Genomic DNA, 18,387 nt, shown 5'->3' with positions numbered 1-18,387 from the left:
TACAGTCCGTGTGATGTTGTCTGGTACAACTGTTGCGGACATGTGTTCACATATACAGTTCTTCCAGTCCGTAAAAAGTCTTGGTTACCATGCATGTGTAAAAATATATATGTATAACCGTTCACCAAGTCCATGAGCTCAAGAGCCATAGCACCACCACCCAGTGTTGGGCTGTGGAACAGGGGGCTTGGTGTCCTTGAGTGGTGTTGGTGATCCAGAGCTAATCATGCAACATCAATGGAGATGCAAGCTTCCTGTCAACAATGTCAACATTTAAGAGCAGGTGTCCACAAACAATCGGACGCTATCCATGCTTCAGCTGCATATTATTAATGTCATACACACTACCTTTTCCTGTTTGGTGCCGATAAGCAGGTACGTGGGGCTTTGCTCTTTGGGGTGGACCACCAGGGTACAGTGAGAGGAGAGGAAACCCCTCCCACCCGCCTCATAGTCTTCATCAGAGTCACATGACCTGTCCACCTCTTCCACTCGTGCCTCTCGCACACGCAGCTGGCCCAGAGGACACTGATGAACACACACACACACAAATACACACACACACATTAAAACAAAAAGCCAAAGCAGCAAACTAACAGAAAGAGGTCAGAATGGTGTTGTCTCACCTTGTCGTCCTGATTGCGGTAGTAGTAGAAAACCTTCCCTGTCAAAGTGCACCACACAAGCTTTGAATGGCCGTGTTTGACCTGCAGAGTAAAGAACACAGGTGAAGACGAGGATAAAAGACAGATGGAAACAGGCCTGAACGATTCAGTCAGAATTTGTGATCGAGATGGTTCTAATCAGTGCTGGACCTTCTGGAAGGACGTTACAATGATTATTTTAGGGTATTTTGAGTTTTGACATTTGGCTTCAAGCAAAAAATGACATAAAATACTGGCTCCATCAAAATACCAGCTGGCCTCTTTGTCGACATGCTTCTCATTTAGAGCGTCCGGGTTTTATTATATCTGTCAAGGTGTTGAATGTCATTTGTCCAGTTTTTTTTTAAATTGTCTTTAATTCTGGGGGAAAGTGGAAGTAAACAATGCAATAGAACAGAGAAACAAACACTTTCTGGAATAAAAAAGAGACACAAACTACATAGACCCCTTATCCAGTACAGGATCGCGGTGGGTCCGGAGCCTACCCGGAATCACTGGGCGCAAGGCTGGAACACACCTGGAGGGGGCGCCAGTCTTTCACAGAGCGATACACACACGTTCACTCACACACTCACACGTATGGAGTTGCCAATCTATCTACCAACGTGTGTTTTTGGAGCGTGGGAGGAAACCGGAGCACCCGGAGGAAACCCACGCAGACACAGGGAGAACACACCACACTCCTCAGAGACAGTCACCCGGAGGAAACCCACGCAGACACAGGGAGAACACACCACACTCCTCACAGAGAGTCACCCGGAGGAAAACCATGCAGACACAGGGAGAACACACCACAATCCTCACAGACAGTCACCCGGAGCGGGACTCGAACCCACAACCTCCAGGCCCCTGGAGCTGTGTGATTCCACTCTGCCGCCCTATTATTATTATTACAACATATTACAATGTAGCCGACACAAAGGATTTTCCATAATAAAAATGGAAAAAAAAATTTAGAAATATATATGAAGTCTGTGATTCAAACTGTGATTATTTTCTATAAATGAAGGTTAGGTTTATAACCAGAACCACGAAGACTTTCAAACTGCATTCGATATAAACACAGTCCATCCCTCAGGCCAAAAGATGTGAAGAGTAGGGGTTGTTTCACCAACATGTCAACACCAGCAGTTGTACGCAGATGTGCACGCTGAGGACTCTCCCGGAGCACATCAAAGCACTCCCACAGGAAGAGGCCCTACATTGCAACCTGAGCTGTCACTCAGCTCCTCTGCTGTGATGATCAGCCACGCTGCTCTGATGTGGTGAGGTCATGCGTGCACTTTGTTTTTATACAACGTGAGGACATGAGATCATCTCTTTGTGTGTACACACCATCAGCCAAAACATTAAAATTATCTCCTGACCACACAGGAGCACTCTGTAGTTCTACAATTACAGACAGCAGTCTACCACTGGCTCCGCAAACTTTATTAATTTTCAATGCAAAACGATTTTAATAAGATGTAATTCAAATCGTTTTGGTGCCTGTAGCTCTATCAAAGACCTTTTTTTTTTATTTGTAAGGGTCAGTTCTTACAGATATTAGCTGCAGTTTACATTAGAAGTGGTTTAATATGATTTGGATTAATGTCTGAAGTTAACGACACAATTTAAAACCCCTTTTCACATTCCTCCAAACAACAGCAGAGATGCTTTGCTGAAAATACATTAGAAAGTCATAATAATTTCATTTTGTAGGGTTTGGCTTCATAGGTTAGCTCCTTTTCTCTGATTTTCCAACAAGTTCAGCACATTTTTGGCTCAAAAAAAAAAAAAAAAAACTAAAAATAAACACGCGAGAAAAGGTTGTGCACCTAAGCAGAATTCCAGGCATGCTGACCTCAGTTCTGTCTCAACGTGTGCTAGTCACCGTGGAATCCACCTCAGAGCCTCTTTAGCCTTCATCAACAGACCCCCCTTAAGCACACACTCCCACACACACTCACACACAAACGTGTATCTGTGTATCATGGGGGCATTGCATAGACTTCCATTCATTTGTGGAGACCTCTTCCATAGGTTCTAGTAAATTAAACCTACACCTAACCTTAAAACATGTCTTGACCTCACAATATAATGGTGGTGGTCCTTAAAAGGAAGACAAGTGCCCAGAACATGAGTGTGTAATAGTGCTTTTCCACTGCCTGGTATCTACTCTACTAGACTGTACTCTTTGTTTGGTTCCTGGTTGGTTTTCCACTCCCACGGCTCCCCGCAGAAATGTATCCAGTGTCGTCTCAAACTCTGCTCTAACGAGAACAGTGGGCTTTTGGAAACCACAACAACAGCGGCGGTAACGTTAAGCGGTGTTTACTCATGGTGTGTTGTTGTTGTTGTTGTTGTTTGGGACTGAACACAGCTCCGTCATCAGTTCAGACAGATCAGTAGAGTTTGTTCCTTCCTTGTTGCAGCGTCCAGCTCTCGCTGGATTCTTTCGTCGGCCACCGATCCAAGGAGCGTTCGAACCTCTTTAAATGACCACGGCGTAATTTTACGAGCTGTCGTCGTGAGTCGGATAAAAACAAATGTGATCTCTGCTGCAGCTGGAGATTTTACAGATGGAGAGTTGGTGCTGGTCGTCTGCGTTGCGTGGCGTAGAGTGACGACTCTCTCTGGACAATCAGCGCTCTGCAAGGTTTACACACCACGGTTTAGTCCCTACTCGGCTCACTCTGAACCACGAGAGAACAGTGACTAAACAAGAACCCGCTTCCAGAACCAGGACCTGATACACTTGGTTGAGAAGCAGGAAAAGTCAAGTAGAGTCGTGTAACATTAGGTCGATTAGGTACCATGCAGTGGAAAAGGGACACACACACATAAACATTATATATATAAACAGCCTGGTCTTATTAGACCACCTCCTATTCCGGAGACAAGCCACTGCCGGAAAACTGACAAATCCTGCTTAATAACAGTCATGTACACTATAGTCTAACTCCACCAGATCTGATGCTTTTAACCAGCTGTTCTCAGGTGAATTAAAACACAGGTTTGAAGCGTTTGAAGGCAGGCGTCCTGAGAGCCCAGGGGTTCAGGACCGGCAGCACAAACACTTCTGGAAAACATTGTACAGTGTGCGAATTCTAACCTTGGTCAACCAGCCACGCACTGTGGGCTTGGCCTGAGTGTCCTCCGACATGGGTCCGCTGGCCTGGACTTTAAGGACGTTCTGGAGAACCCGGATCCACTCCTCCAGGATGTTGGGAGAGTCTGCAGTCAGGTAGAAGGTCTTCTTCTCTGTAGTTAACTACCACACACAGAAAGATGAGATAGATAGAGCAATGATGACTGAAGAGTGTTAAAGATAATTGCTACCGCTGCATCTTCAATAATCCAGTGATGGATAAGCATTCATTTCCAGAACAGAAAACACTGGTTTTAGAAGCTACATGAAACGTGCCTGTACCTATCAGTTTGGGGACATGTGTGTCTCACCTGGAATGTCTGCGCTCCCTCTCCGCGGGCTATACGACAGGACGAGTTCAGCTCGATCTGGCCCTGAGGCTTCCGGATCACATCACTCTGGGGGTAGACAGGAAACAAACATCAAAATCACACTGGTTCCTAGCACAGGCAGTGGTCACCCCATCACTAAACATCCCACACAGGGGACGTACACCACAGTACCTTAGTGTTCCAGGCTGGCCATTCTCAACCAAGTTAAAGCAACACTAGGTAGTATTTTAACCTTAAAAATACAGCTTCAAAATCATTGTGATGCTTCACCGAGCTGCAATAGGGAGAATAAAGCCTCTGTTGTTGCTAATCAGGACTCAGCACTGCAGAAACTGCACTTTGTAACTTTTGGAGGAGCGTAGGAGACCACCACACCTTCCTGTCCCTCCCCTTGATTTCAGGATAGTGCTGGAAAACTGGATTACACTCTGAAACTGTAGGGGGGGAGGGGGGGTGTAGCAGCAAAAATAGCAAATAAATAAATAAATATAATAAACTAATTTTTACATAGTGTTGCTTTAAGTGCCATCTCAGTAACGCCACTAGCTACATTTTAAAGGTAAACTGGACAGTTTTGGAAAAGATCAGTTATCCAAAGTTCAGGGCTTTGACTGTTTGGATGAAAAATAATCCTCTAGGTTTAAGAACAGTTACTGTCTGTCGTGCCCCCTCCTGCTCAGCTACACCGCATCGCTCCACTTCCCCAGAATATTAGCTTCATCTGTTCTCCACCTTCCTGCCAAACATCACAGACTAGAAATAGCCCACAGGGCTTGAAACAAAGTCTCCCTGTATCTAAAAAGCTGGCACAGTGCTGTAGAGTATCAGCGACTACTCACTGGAGATTTATAATACAGGATCTCTCCATTCCTCAGGATGAACCAGCGTCTCTTCCATGCCTTCACCTGGCTGCCCATCTTCAGCAGGTAACCGGACTTCTCCAGACTCTCCTATGGAGACAGAAACAGGTGTTTGGCATCTCTGAAACTTCTGACTTTCCATCAACAACACTTAAACCAACACTTTTTTTTTTTCATTCATTCATTATCTGTAACCACTTATCCAATTCAGGGTCGTGGTGTGTCCAGAGCCTACCTGGAATCATTGGGCGCAAGGTGGGGAATACACCCTGGAGGGGGCGCCAGTCCTTCACAGGGCAACATACACACTCACACATTCACTCACACCTACAGACACTTTGGAGTCACCAATCCACCTACCAACGTGTGTTTTTGGACTGTGGGAGGAAACCGGAGCACCCGGAGGAAACCCACGCAGACACAGGGAGAACACACCAACTCCTCACAGACAGTCACCCGGAGGAAGAACACACCACACTCCTCACAGACAGTCACCCGGAGGAAACCCACGCAGACACAGGGAGAACACACCAACTCCTCACAGACAGTCACCCGGAGCGGGAATCGAATCCACAACCTCCAGGTCCCTGGAGCTGTGTGACTGCGACACTACCTCCTGCACCACCGTGCCGCCTAAACCAACACTTATATCAGTGTAAACAAAAATATGACCAGAACAGATAGAGGTAGTGTGAAAACTTACAGGCCCAACGCTCTCGTAGGAGTAAGACGAAGTACGCTGTACTTTCTGCTCAGGCTCAGAGTAGTCACTGTCCACGGAATAGGCATCTGGAGGTATGGCATAATCACTTTCTGAACTGATCGAGGACATAGAGACCCCTAGGGAACAAAAGAAAAGAAAGAAAGTGTATATACACCGTCCGGGTGGTACCCTTAAAGGTACACATTCTAAAGTCACAGTTAAAGTCTTAACTCTTTACAGATTCTACAACATGAGGTGTGCTTATGTCTCAAAGTGCTTATGTCTTACCTCTCTTCACAGCACGAGGGCTTCCAGGGGTGCTGCCCTTCTTCTCTGGCCCCACGACTGAGGTGCGCAGACTGGCCAGCGAGCTGCTGTCATCCTCCGAACCCGAGTCATCGTCGGGGAGAGGAACGCTGCTTATTTGAGTGGCTTTCTGAGATAGCATACACACACCCACACACATAGACACACACACACACACATGGCAAAGAAAAACGTCACTTTCCAGTGGACAGCTCAGCAAAAGGACCAGCATAAAAATGAATGAAGGCGCTTTCCTTCTCACCCCTTTGAGTGTGGAATAGACTGGAACACTAATGTTCTTGTAGATGAGATGCGTGAACGGACCAGCTGCAGGATACTGAGGCAAGGTGGACACTGAAATTGCACAATGATGAAATCACAGTGCTGAAAATTCAGAATATTATTTACAAAACACTATCTACAGTTTTGAACCTGTCTTCAAAAAACCATGGATGTGAAGCCCACCAACACACACACTGTGAAACAAGACCTCCCAATCTGTTTTCTGTGTGTTGCCTGGGATAAAACGAGCTGTTCGGATTCTGCTCCACTTCTGACATCAAGTGCAGATTTAGAATCGCCCCGCCCCCTCGTCTGAGTCTGTCCAATCACAGCAATGGATCCGTGTTTATGTGAGGAAAAGATAATCCAGCAAAAACGGGTGCATGATTCTTTTCTGGAACTGGACTCTAGGAATGTCTAGGAATCAGTGGCGCTGCTTTACAGACCGCTCCTCTTTACTGAAGCATGGTGGAGGATAGAGAAAGGGGAGGGACTGGGGGTTGATAATTACACATTGCTTTCGTCCTTTCATCAGAGTTAATTAGAAAGCAGCCTTTCCATTCTCACCCTCTACTCTGACACTCCTCTGAGAGCTGCAGTTAATGGGGGCCTCACCTGTGCAGGTGTCTGTGTGTGTGTTTGTGTGTGTGTATGTGTGTGTGCCTCCAGGTGAGAGGAAGTGACATAAATAAGCCCAGGTCTCTCAGTGAGAGATGAAACATGAGGCCTGGTGATGAAGTGGTGACTGGTTGATGACGTCTGTGAAGTTTCAGGTGAAGGTGTGGTGACTAGCTGGTGATGAAGTGGTGACTGACTGGTCATGAAGTGGTGATCAGCTTTTGATGATGTGGTTATCAGCTAGTGATAGTGCTGTGATTGGCTGATGACGTGTAGATTTGCTGGTGATTGTGTGGTGATTGGCAGATGATGGAGTGGTATCTTGTTAATAACTGGTGACTGAGTTGTTGGATTGGGGATTATGAATGCTGCTAAACTGGTGCTTGTTGCTGATTGGTCAACTAACCTCTTCCTGTGCTCCGAGCTCCAGGGCTGGCATCAGACACTCTCATACCAGACTTTGCCACAGCGTAGATACGGCTCTCCTGCAGAACACAGGACCACTGTCAGTAAAACAGCGTGATGCAGGTCTTTGCTTTCCCAACTCTCAGACCATTATTAAGGAGCAGATGCCAATGTCCTGTTCTGATACTCGTGTTATCACAAACATAAAAACCATACGACGTAAACTTACGATTACAAAATGCAGCCTCAACTGGAGTCAGATATTCTAGAGGATTTAAAGGAGCAACCTGTAACATATTTACTGGACTATGTTATAAAAGTGCGAGGATGTGTCATAAGAGATTAAGAAAACATGCTTAAGTTGAAGCACTGGTGTCTATGAGGGTCGTGCTGCAGTCAGTATATTCTTCTATGAGGAGTGTCCGTTCCTGAGCAGAACTCTATTGGTGATTTGGCCTGGGATCCGCCCACTGTCCAATCACAGTACAGTTTACACAACCCAGGTTGCCAGGTATGACAGAAATAGCAGAAAAAAAGTTGGCTACAGCCAAGTGAACAGAGATAATATTAGCTTCTATCAGATGTAAAAAGCCTTGGCATCCTTCTAAAAAGCCCCATGATAAAAGTTAGCATGTATTTGAATGATGGAGGCAGCCTAGAGTACTACAAGGCTATAAGATTAATGCCGATTTGGCTTATTAAAAAGTAAAGGAAAATAAGTAAAGGAGGTAACATTAGCATTGTCTAGTAAAACATTTGATGGAAACATGGTGGCAACCGAAATTCAAAGCTGGTAAATAAAGGAGAAACTGCAGTAACTTGTTCACTAGTGCAACAATGTACACTTTTCTGTATAAATAGGTTTATTATGGTGCAATCTTTGTGTTTACGAAGGTCCACAAAGACCTTCTGTGAAATGACTGAACTCATCTTGTGCTCATTTGTATAGGTTCCAGTTTCCTCAACCTGGCAACCCGTGTGAACTTTGTGTCTGGGGAATCATAGGTGAGAGAAGGCAGACAACTCTGTCCAGTTTCTTTAATGTGGACTGCAGTTCCTATTTTAAACACTTGCTGTCCATATTACAGATTGCTCCTTTAATAAAACATCTGTTGCCTTTCAGATTACAGTGGTATAATGTTCTCTATCTTTCTATCCTACCCATGAAGGAAAGCGGTGCAGAGGTGGTGTGGGGGGTTTTAAAGCCTCCGGATCCAGCATCTCCAGCTCTTCCACCAATCCTGCAAACAGGACTCCATCATGGGGTTCTGGTTCTGCTGTGGACTCTTCCTCCACCCCCTCCATGCTCTCCGGAGGTCCTTCATCAATGTCAGTCTCTTCCACTCCCAGCGTTGATACAGAAGCCGGGGCCAGGCTGCACCGGGACGGGGCCACGCAGGATCCTATGTCTATGCTGACGTTGACCTGGTGTAGGCGGTCTAGGCCTGGCTGGGGCTGACTGTGGTGCTTCTTTACCAGTTGGATGCTGTCCCGGGGCGTCAGAGGGGTCCGTACTTTCGGCAGAGTCATACTGCTGCCTGAGTGAGGTCCACGGCTCACGCAGGGGGAGACAAACACAGGCAGGGGGCTTTTGGGAGTCGGGGTAGGTGTGTCAAAGCCACCAGTGCCAGGGGTCTCATAGGCAGAGGAGGAAGATGAAGACGAGGAGGAAGAGGATCGCAGACGCTGGGAGCGGAACTTGCTGTTGAGTTCGTCGGAGGAATGATCTTGGTCTGAACCTCCTCCTGTTCCCCTCACAGCCACTGTAGGCCCATCTCGACCCTCAGTCACCATAGTAAGGCTTGTGTTGTCACCTCTGTCCAGGTCCGGCTTCAGAGAGCTGTCTCCTCTGTTAGGAGAACTCTGGTGAGGAGAGTCGGAGCCATCTGCTGCCTTCCTCTTACCATCTGCAGCACAAACAACATCAGACACTGTGAGAAGATTAAACACAGTGCTGCCAAACTCGGGTAAAAGCAAGCAGAAACATCAAGCCATGATATCTGAAGCCAGCCACTGATTACTTTTGAACCCCACTGGTCAGCTCAACAGAGAATAACAGCCCAGATCTGTAATGCCAATGATGCCCACACTCTATAGCAAAGAGCTTGTGTAGTAGGTGAAGAAAAAAAAAGCCTAGAGAAAGCCTAGCATAACCGACTGAGACCCTTTGTTTTTTTTTATTGTCTATTGCAGCTTCGTAAACACATTAGACCATGGTGAAGAAACTCTAAGCTGTCTCTAAGCTGTCCTTGAGCAGCGTACCTGTAGTAAAGCCAGACAGAGGCACGCGTGAGCCTGTTGCCCTCCAGCCCTCTTCCTGTATCGGGGGTGTTCCTGGGCAGCTGGGGGGATGCAGGGGACTGGAAGGAACCAGATGAGCATCAAGCCCTGGAGACCGAGGAGAAATAGGAGATATAGGCCTCTCCAGGAGAGCTATAATAGACAATAGAGTTGTAAACAGCATGAGAAATCATTTACTTAATTGAACAAAGCCACACAGAGTCAGCGATGCAACACACCACTACAGTCTCTTCCATTCCTAGCTGAAAGATTTGACTGAGATAACTCAGCGTCTCCCACATCAGTAAATAGCATGTAATGGACTTGGTGTTCATGTCAGAAAGTGTATTTCAAGCCTTTAACACAGTGTGTGAATACAAACAACTTTTCATTGATAACATTCTGTACTTGTGGACTTATTATTATTATTATGGGATTTGTCTTTCAATTGTTGTAAATACTTTAAGAAACTGCCCACAGGTGTGAGTGTGTGAGTGAGTGTGTGAGAGTGTGAAACTGTCCACAGGTGTGAGTGTGTGAGTGAGTGTGTGAGAGTGTGAAACTGCCCACAGGTGTGAGTGTGTGAGTGACTGGGTGAGTGTGTGAGTGAGTGTGTGAGAGTGTGAAACTGCCCACAGGTGTGAGTGAATGTGTGAGAGTGTGAAACTGCCCACAGGTGTGAGTGAGTGTGTGAGAGTGTGAAACTGCCCACAGGTGTGAGTGTGTGAGTAATTTAGGTGAGTGAGTAAATGAACAGGTGAATGGGTGATGCCCTGTCATCCAGCCCAATTAATCCAGACAGGCTCCAGACCCACTGCAACCCTGATCAGCATTAAGTTGTTACAGAAGATGAATGAATGAATGTAAGAATAAAAATGGGCCGGTTTGCAGTTGATGTCACTAAAACAGATCATAGAAGATCAGTCTTAAAACTAAAGTCAGCACACATTCCTCAGTAAACACGGCCCTGTGTCCAGGAGGAGGAGACTGTACCTGAACATGAAGGAAAAAGCCATGTATTTACCCTGGAGCTTGTCCTGGAGTAGGACGATCTGCTCGGCCTGCTTCAGGTTGGAGGTCTTCAAGTGCTGGTTCTCTGTTTCCATCTGTGAGACAAAGAGTGTAAAATGTGGAGTTAAAAATATTTATCCATGGGTTGCAGTTATGTGATGTTTTGTGGCGTGGATGCCATATTGTGGACAAATTGTCTGGTTGGATGGATACATTTATCTCACACACACCTCCTCTCCCTGCTCTGGAGAGAGTCTGACAGCATTCACAAGCACAGAAGCCTCATTGCTTCGGGGGGTAAAGGATCCCACAGTGTAGTATAATGAGGAAAAAAAGACTCAGAGCTCTGTTTACAAACGTGACGCAGATAAATGGGTCAAGGATCCATGCGTATATTTCTTTCTAACATCTAAATGAGGACTCATAGTGCAGACAGAATTAAGAAAACCATTTAAACAACATAGTTTTTTTTAGTTGTGTTTGAGTAATGAGTAGGTCCCCGATATTGTGGCTTTTACAGGCAGTGATGTCAGTTGCAACCCATAGATAGCAAAGCAAGCACAGAGACTGCACAACCCTAACACACAGCTCACCTCTCTTAACTTGAACGTCACCCACTCTTTGATTTTGGCTGCTTTCTCCTCTATAATCTTGGCTTCTTGGGCCCGGACCAAATTCTGAGGAGAAAAAAACAAGCAGGTTGTGCATCTGAGAAGGTCAGGCTCATCCCCGCCTGTGAGTTTTATGGACATACATGGCCATCTGTCTCCCTCTAATCTCCACATACCTGTTTTTCCAGCTGTGCTTCAAGGCTCTTTATCACCAAATCTTTCTCCTGAATCTGACTGGTCAGCTCTTGATATCGTCTGTACAAGGAGCTTTCCGATTTGCTGGGCAGCACATTTGCTGACTTGAGCTTCTCTTCCATTATTTGTACCTTGAGAGGAGAAGATTAGGCATATCTCCAGTAAGCACTCCTTCGCTGATAAAAATTTCAGGTTTAAAAATATGAGGCATTCTTTAAGGTCCGGCAGGAGAGACGTGTGATGTTGTACCTGTTTCTCAGCTTTCTCTGCCCTCTGGTCCGACTCAGTCACTCTCTGCTCCAGCTCTTGCATCTGCACCAAGACAGACATAAAAGCCATGGTGATTTAAAGCAACACTAGGCGAGATTTGATATTTTCGCTCCTGGGCTATCCTTCCAAATTCACATTTACAGCACTGTCCTGTAATCAAGGTGGGTTAGGATTTCCTACCCTCCCCAAAACGTTACACAGTGTAATTTCTGCAGTGCTGAGCCCAGAGTAGCAACAACAGAGGCTCTATTGTCACTATTACAGGTCAGTGGAACATCACAACGATTTTGAAGTTGAAAGTTTAAGCTACAAATACCACCTACTGTTGCTTTAATCCGTCCTTGAAAGAATATGGAACTGCTTCACATTTTTTTAAGGAATGGTCTGAAAACCAAATATAATTTACAGAATACAAAGCTTCTACTAATCAGCCCTTAGTTTAAAAGCACCTCCACTGTCCAGGCGTAGACTGTGTTCTCTGGCACCAAGACATTAGCATTAGATCCTTTAAGTCCTCTAAGCTGCGAGGTGGGGCCAGATCCTCCATGAATTAGACTCGTTTGTCCAGAACATCACATACACTCTTGAAGGGACTGAGATTTATGGAGCCAGGAGGCCTCATTGACACCTTGAACTCTTGGTTATGTCCCTCAAACCATTCCTGAACAGTGTTTACAGTGTGGCAGGAAGCATTATCCTGCTGAAAGAGGCCACTCCCATTAGAGAACAGAAATACCATGTAGGGGCAGGCTTTGTCTGCAGTGTTCAGAGGTGGGAAGTTGCACAATTCAAAGTAGCATCCCCATGAACGGCAGGACCCAGGTTCATATGCAGTCTGACCAGTCTCACATTCATAATTTGAAATTTAGCATTTTATTATTTGGATTAAAACAATTTAAAAACAGAAGAACAGCACAGAACAGCCTTCACTACACCCGTGTAAATTTCATCAACTAAAACTATAACAAAAAATATTCCTTAATAAACTATTTTTCAGAACAAAAACTAGTGGAGAACTAAATCCAAATAATTCAAAATTATTTTACAATTTTCATCCCTGAATAAAAACTAAGCAATAATCAGAAAGGCTGATACATTGTACATCATTTCTGTTTTAGAGACAGAACATTGCAAGGAAATAAAAACAGGAAACGTCCCCCTTTGTTTGCTGTTGCCAAGGCGACGAGAGCAGCCAACCGAATAGTGAAGAAGAGTCGACTCCAAATAATTCGATTCTTTAAGCGTCTGGGAGTCACTCGTATCAACTGTTGGCCAATGAGTCAATTCAGTCTCGGTTTGTGAGCACTTTCTGGAGCGATTTTGTAATTAAAATGTTAATGTTAAAGAAATGGAAAACATATTTGAAAAAAGAAATGGCCACATTCCTTCCATAATTTTTGAATGTTAGCATGTTTTAAATGTAAACCTTATTAACCTATTGTTCATAAAAAATTAGTAACAAATATATAAATCTCGAAAATAGTAAAGCCTTTAAAAATACATCATGAATATTAGGTTTAATTATTATTATTTTTAAAGGATGAAATCTAGGCTAAAACATTATTAGTTATGATCAGCTGTAAATCAAAATCAGACTCCAAAATGAGCACTGCGCTACACTAGTGGACCGAAGCTTTCCAGTGCAGTTCCAGTGCAGATCTAGAAGATTCTCTGTGCAAAGGTGAGGAAGTGTCCACCCTCTCCGGACACTGAGCAGGTCCCTGTTTTGTTTTGACCTGATTTCACCCACTGGCATTAAACTTAGTTTGTGGTTTATCAGAGCAGGGCTGGGCATGTCCCCACTGCAGTCGGCCATAGCTCACTACTGACAGACCACCATGACCAGCTGACAGCAGAGAGGAGCGCAGGGCATGTCTGACTGCACTTTGTCTTCATAAACCTACTCCCCACTCAGAACTCCCACACACACACACACACACACGTAACAAAGCAAAGGGCCAAAGCTACAATGGCAAAACATAATATTTTAGTGGCGAGAATGAAGCAAAAAGATACATTAATTTTGGAGTGATCCCTTTCATTCGTCCGGTCACGTTCACACCTGTGGACAGTTTAACCCACTCACCCAGTCACTCTCACACTCACACTTGTCACTCCATCTACCAACATGTGTTCTTGGACTGTGGGAGAGAACTGCAGCGGACACAGGGAGAACTCAGCACACTCCTCATAGACAGTGACCCAAGGAGAGGATCCCTCCCTGGACCCAGTGTCTTGTTGAAAAGTTACATCAGTTTGTTGCTCATTAACATTTCACACGCTTCTACAATGTCTGGCTCTGTATCTCTCCTTAATCCCATTGAAACGCATAGGGGTGCTTTCCCAGACAGGGATTAAACCTAGTCCTGGACTACACAGGATTTTTGTATTGTAATATTCCATTGAAAGGAGGATATATTCCAGAACTAGGCTTAATCCCTGTCTGGGAAACCACTCCTTAATGTTTTGCTATTTTAATCCTGGCCTGGTTTCTTTGTCTGAGAGCGGAGCACACTTGTGTTCTGCTGGTGATGTTTTAGGATGAAGTGGAGCTGGAGTTTGTCAAGCTTAGTCTGTATATGAAATTACAGAAGGAAACAGCCCAGATAAACTCATAAACATGAGGCTTTTAACTGGCAACGAAGAGCCACTCACAGGTCTAGTACATGGTATGGTTGGTGTATCAGGTTTTATGAAAGCCTTTTTATGGTGGGAGGGAAAACCCACATCTCAAACCTAACTGAAGGAGAAAGTGAGCACAGATGAGAGAAAAATGGCTCAGATAAACACCAATCTGTGCTGAGATCGGCTGTTTTTATGCACCTAAAGTGGAACGTGCAGTTAAATGCATGCTAAAGTAAACTCCCGGCACCAGTGAGTCTGAAGGTAAAGCTTAGGACAGACTCTGAGTGGGAAAAGACTTAGCTGCAGGCTTTTAATTCTAAACCTAGCTTACATTAAATCATAATAAATCATAATTCCCCATCAACAAAACACCAACCCACACACTGTGAAATAAAACAACCCAGCCAGTTGATAAGTCGTTATCTTATGCAGATGGTAGGCACTTTAAAATAGTCCTTCTTCCTTGTCCAAGTCTGTCCAATCACAGCTCTTGACCCACGTTTATGTGACAGCACAAAGACAAGGTTAAACACAGCAAAAACAGACTCAACGAGTGCTGAGAAATAAGAGCACTGAATGAAAACGGCTAAAATCCAGAGCTTCTGCTCCTCGCTCCTCACTGCTGGGCACCTCGCATTTGGAGTAAACAGAGGCTCATTCTCAGCTGAAGGTGAAGCTAGTCATTCCGAACAGGGCAGTTTAGACAGGGAGAGGAAAAGTGCTGTGGTGTTTGATCCTTGCGGTATTTTGACCAAAGCATATCACAGGCGCAGGAGGGCAAATGAATGAGATACATAATGCATGTCGCTAATAATTCCACTGTAATTTGTTTGAGTTTACAGACTTATATTATGTTTAAATCAAATTCCAGTGGAGTTTGGGAGCAAAAGATGATTATGTTTGTGTTGGGGGTGTTATAAAATAGTCTTCCACTGAGGTAACAATCAATATCACATACGTCTACGGTATATATGGATATTTTTGGTTTGTTAATAATGAAAATATGCAGTATACAATTAAATACACCCACACACACACACACACACACCTGCACACAGTCCCTGGGGATAAAGGCAATGGATGACCCAGTGGAAAGCAGGACAAACAGCCTCATGCATTCCCTCAGCATGACCACAGCCCTGCCGGCTTTGTTCCATTACACTTTTGTTCTCTTCTCCTTTTCTATCCATCATTTTGCCCCAGTTCCAACACCAGGCGAAGGCTTCCCAGAATGCATTTCAGACTACATTCACATTGCAGATCTAATGTGGCACAAACCTAATTCTATCTGAGTTGTGTGAACACGACCCTGGATTTTTCCAAATCAGGTCAGAGGCACGTTCATGTACGGTCTTAGATCAGTCACCAGGACATCGCACACATGCACACGCATACACACACGCATCACAAACCACAACTGATGCTGGACTGAAGCCCAAACACTCACCTCACCACAGCTCTGTGCAATGAGCAATGACTCACAGCGTGTTAAGAGCTACTGAGGCCGTTTAATCACGGTCAGCGAGACCCGAGGCCTGGACCGAGGCATGATTCACCAGAAAAAATCCCTCTGACAAGAGCAGATGGCACCAGAATAAAGTCGGAACATGATCTACTAATCTAAACAGTGTGCTCTAATTTAAATAAAGTAATCTAACGTGTCACATGATAAATTTAGAGATTTCTGTCCTGTTTAGTCACAGCTAAACAGAGTTTTTAAACCCCTCAGTGCCACTGCTGGACTGACAATAGTCCACAACCAAACATCCAGCCGACAGTGTCCTGTGTCACTGATGAAGGACTAGAGGACGACCGACACACACTGTGCAGCGACAGATGAGCTACTGTCTCTGACTTTACATCTACAAGGTGGACCAACGACGGAGGAGTGTCTCACAGAGTCGACAGTGAGTGGGCATTGGTTTGATCCCCTGGACCAGACGTGGGGAGTGAAGGAACAGCACTGTGTGAACATAGACATTGTGGGGACCCAAGCATGTCATACACTCACATGGTGGGGAATGGTTTTCCTTGTGGGAACCAACCATTGGTCTCAACAAGGTAAATCATTACATTTTAAGGTGAAGGCAGGGTTAAGCTAGAAGTACTTATGGACGAGTTACTCTCCACAAAATGAATGGAAGTCTATGTAATGTCCCCACAATTCTCAGATGAGTCGAGTATATGTTGACTTCACATAAAAAATGACGGCTGGACAGCGTGGAACAGCATTAAAAGATTAAACAATGAAAGACAACCAGCCACATTTTCCAAAAAACTCCAAAACCAGCCACGAGTAAAGATCTAAGCCTGTTTATTCCTGTCTTCCTGACTCAGCAGAGGACGAGTGGAGGAGTCCAGGCAGTGGACAGGTGGACAAAGGGACAAATACAAGCATGTCAGTTATTTACCAAATGTCCCACAGCACTTGCCGAAACCACAGGGGACATGGGACGCGTTTTTAAACATGCATACGTTACAGCCCTGTTCAGGAACAGAGAAGTGAGAACAGGGGAACACTGCATGTTTGAGTCTGGACGCTAAAAACACTGCAACTAATCCACTGCTGTCCTCTATTAAAGCATAACTGCTTCCACAGGGAAACTGCAGCCAAGCCCAGCAATGATTAACCATTTCATCTACAGCCCACACTCCTCTGCACCATACAGCAGCTCAGTTATTAAATCCAGACCAAGACGGACCAAATACGAGAGACTAAGCGGCAGTGTGAGCTAAGACGCCATTTTGGGAAGGTATAGCAAACTTTTACTACAGGGTTTTCATTGGAGAAGTATAATTTTAGACACTGAGAAGGAGAAGTATTAGAAAAATAGAAGAATGGAGCCAAAAACCAGAGCTTCTGCTCCTCGCTCCTCACTGCTGTGAGCTCAGGGTCGGGGTGAACAGCGAGCGGCTCGTTATCATTTAAAGGAACAGGCGCTGAAAGCGGGCGTTCTGAACAGGGCTGTTTACACAGGGGGAGAACACTGCTGTGGGGCTCCTGGGTTTGGACGAAAGCAGGTCACTGGTGTTTTATTAAGAACCAGAACTGTGTTCCACTGTGGAGACAAGGGGTGCATTGCGTACCCTTTAAAACAGTTGTGAAAGAGACAGAGACATGGAGTCATATGTCACCAAACTGATGACAAAGAAGAAACCGTCTCAGTCCCCTGTCTCTGTCTCTGCCGAAAACTTACACCCCGTCACATGCCAGTGTCCTATTCTCCTGCTGCAAAGTGGGTCAATGTATAAAACACTCTTAACTTGGCCTAAAGAGCCAGAGGAGAAGTGTAAGAAGTAGTCTTTCCAACACTATAACCACCCCCCATTCTCTCTCTCTCTCTCTCTCTCTCTCTCTCTCTCTCTCCACTCTCGTCCTCCCTCCGTCTTCCTTTACTAAACACACAGGGAGCCAGAGAAGCAGGCTCTAATTCTGCCTGTGTCTGGAGGGGGTCAGAGAGAGAGAGAGAGAGAGAGAGAGAGAGAGAGAGAGAGAGTTATAATGTGCTGTGCTGGTGCAGATGGATCAGACACAACAGTGCTGTTGGAGTTTTTAAAGTTCACACACTTTCTACTTTTTATGGGTCTTTTCCACTGGATGGTACATATTTGGCTCAATCTGTTGGACCAGGTGAATCAGGTCCTGGTTCTGGAAGCGGGTTCTTGTTTAGTCGCTGTTCTCTCGTGGTTCAGAGCGAGCCGTGTAGGGACTAAACCGTGGTGTGTAAACGTTGCAGAGCACTGATTGTCCAGAGAGAGTCGTCACTCTACGCCACGCAACGCAAACGTCCAGCACCAACTCTCCATCTGTAAAATCTCCAGCTGCAGCAGAGATCACATTTGTTTTTATCCGACTCACGACGACAGCTCGTAAAATTACTGTGGTTTTTTGAAGAGGTTCAAACGCTCCTTGGATCGGTGGCCGGCGAAAGAATCCAGCGAGAGCTGGACGCTGCAACAAGGAAGGAACAAACTCTACTGATCTGTCTGAATTGATGACGGAGATGTGTTCAGTCCCAAATAACAACAACACGCCAATACACCATGAGTAAACACTGCTTAACTGCTTAATAGCAACATGTGACATAGCAACC

General features: G+C 45.2%; 1 protein-coding gene across 1 annotated transcript in view; it reads right to left on the bottom strand.

The window, feature by feature from the left end:
* plekhh1 (pleckstrin homology domain containing, family H (with MyTH4 domain) member 1) overlaps nucleotides 1-18,387 on the bottom strand; it is a 28,753-nt gene that overhangs the window by 10,031 nt on the left and 335 nt on the right. The window contains exons 2-16 of the mRNA XM_066674632.1: nucleotides 11,648-11,710; nucleotides 11,380-11,529; nucleotides 11,186-11,269; nucleotides 10,606-10,687; nucleotides 9,564-9,734; nucleotides 8,463-9,208; nucleotides 7,303-7,381; nucleotides 6,259-6,350; nucleotides 5,979-6,126; nucleotides 5,691-5,827; nucleotides 4,967-5,077; nucleotides 4,107-4,193; nucleotides 3,760-3,918; nucleotides 627-707; nucleotides 349-528 (exon numbers count right to left, since the gene is read on the bottom strand). Of these exons, the coding sequence (XP_066530729.1) occupies nucleotides 349-528; nucleotides 627-707; nucleotides 3,760-3,918; nucleotides 4,107-4,193; nucleotides 4,967-5,077; nucleotides 5,691-5,827; nucleotides 5,979-6,126; nucleotides 6,259-6,350; nucleotides 7,303-7,381; nucleotides 8,463-9,208; nucleotides 9,564-9,734; nucleotides 10,606-10,687; nucleotides 11,186-11,269; nucleotides 11,380-11,529; nucleotides 11,648-11,710 (2,370 nt within the window). The remainder of the gene's footprint in view (nucleotides 1-348; nucleotides 529-626; nucleotides 708-3,759; nucleotides 3,919-4,106; nucleotides 4,194-4,966; nucleotides 5,078-5,690; nucleotides 5,828-5,978; nucleotides 6,127-6,258; nucleotides 6,351-7,302; nucleotides 7,382-8,462; nucleotides 9,209-9,563; nucleotides 9,735-10,605; nucleotides 10,688-11,185; nucleotides 11,270-11,379; nucleotides 11,530-11,647; nucleotides 11,711-18,387) is intronic.

Source organism: Hoplias malabaricus, chromosome 1 (genome assembly GCF_029633855.1).
Source record: "Hoplias malabaricus isolate fHopMal1 chromosome 1, fHopMal1.hap1, whole genome shotgun sequence".
In the NCBI taxonomy this organism is placed as follows: Eukaryota; Metazoa; Chordata; class Actinopteri; order Characiformes; family Erythrinidae; genus Hoplias; species Hoplias malabaricus.
The sequence above is the reverse complement of the archived record's forward strand: the minus strand, read 5'-3'. Positions and strand labels throughout refer to the sequence as shown.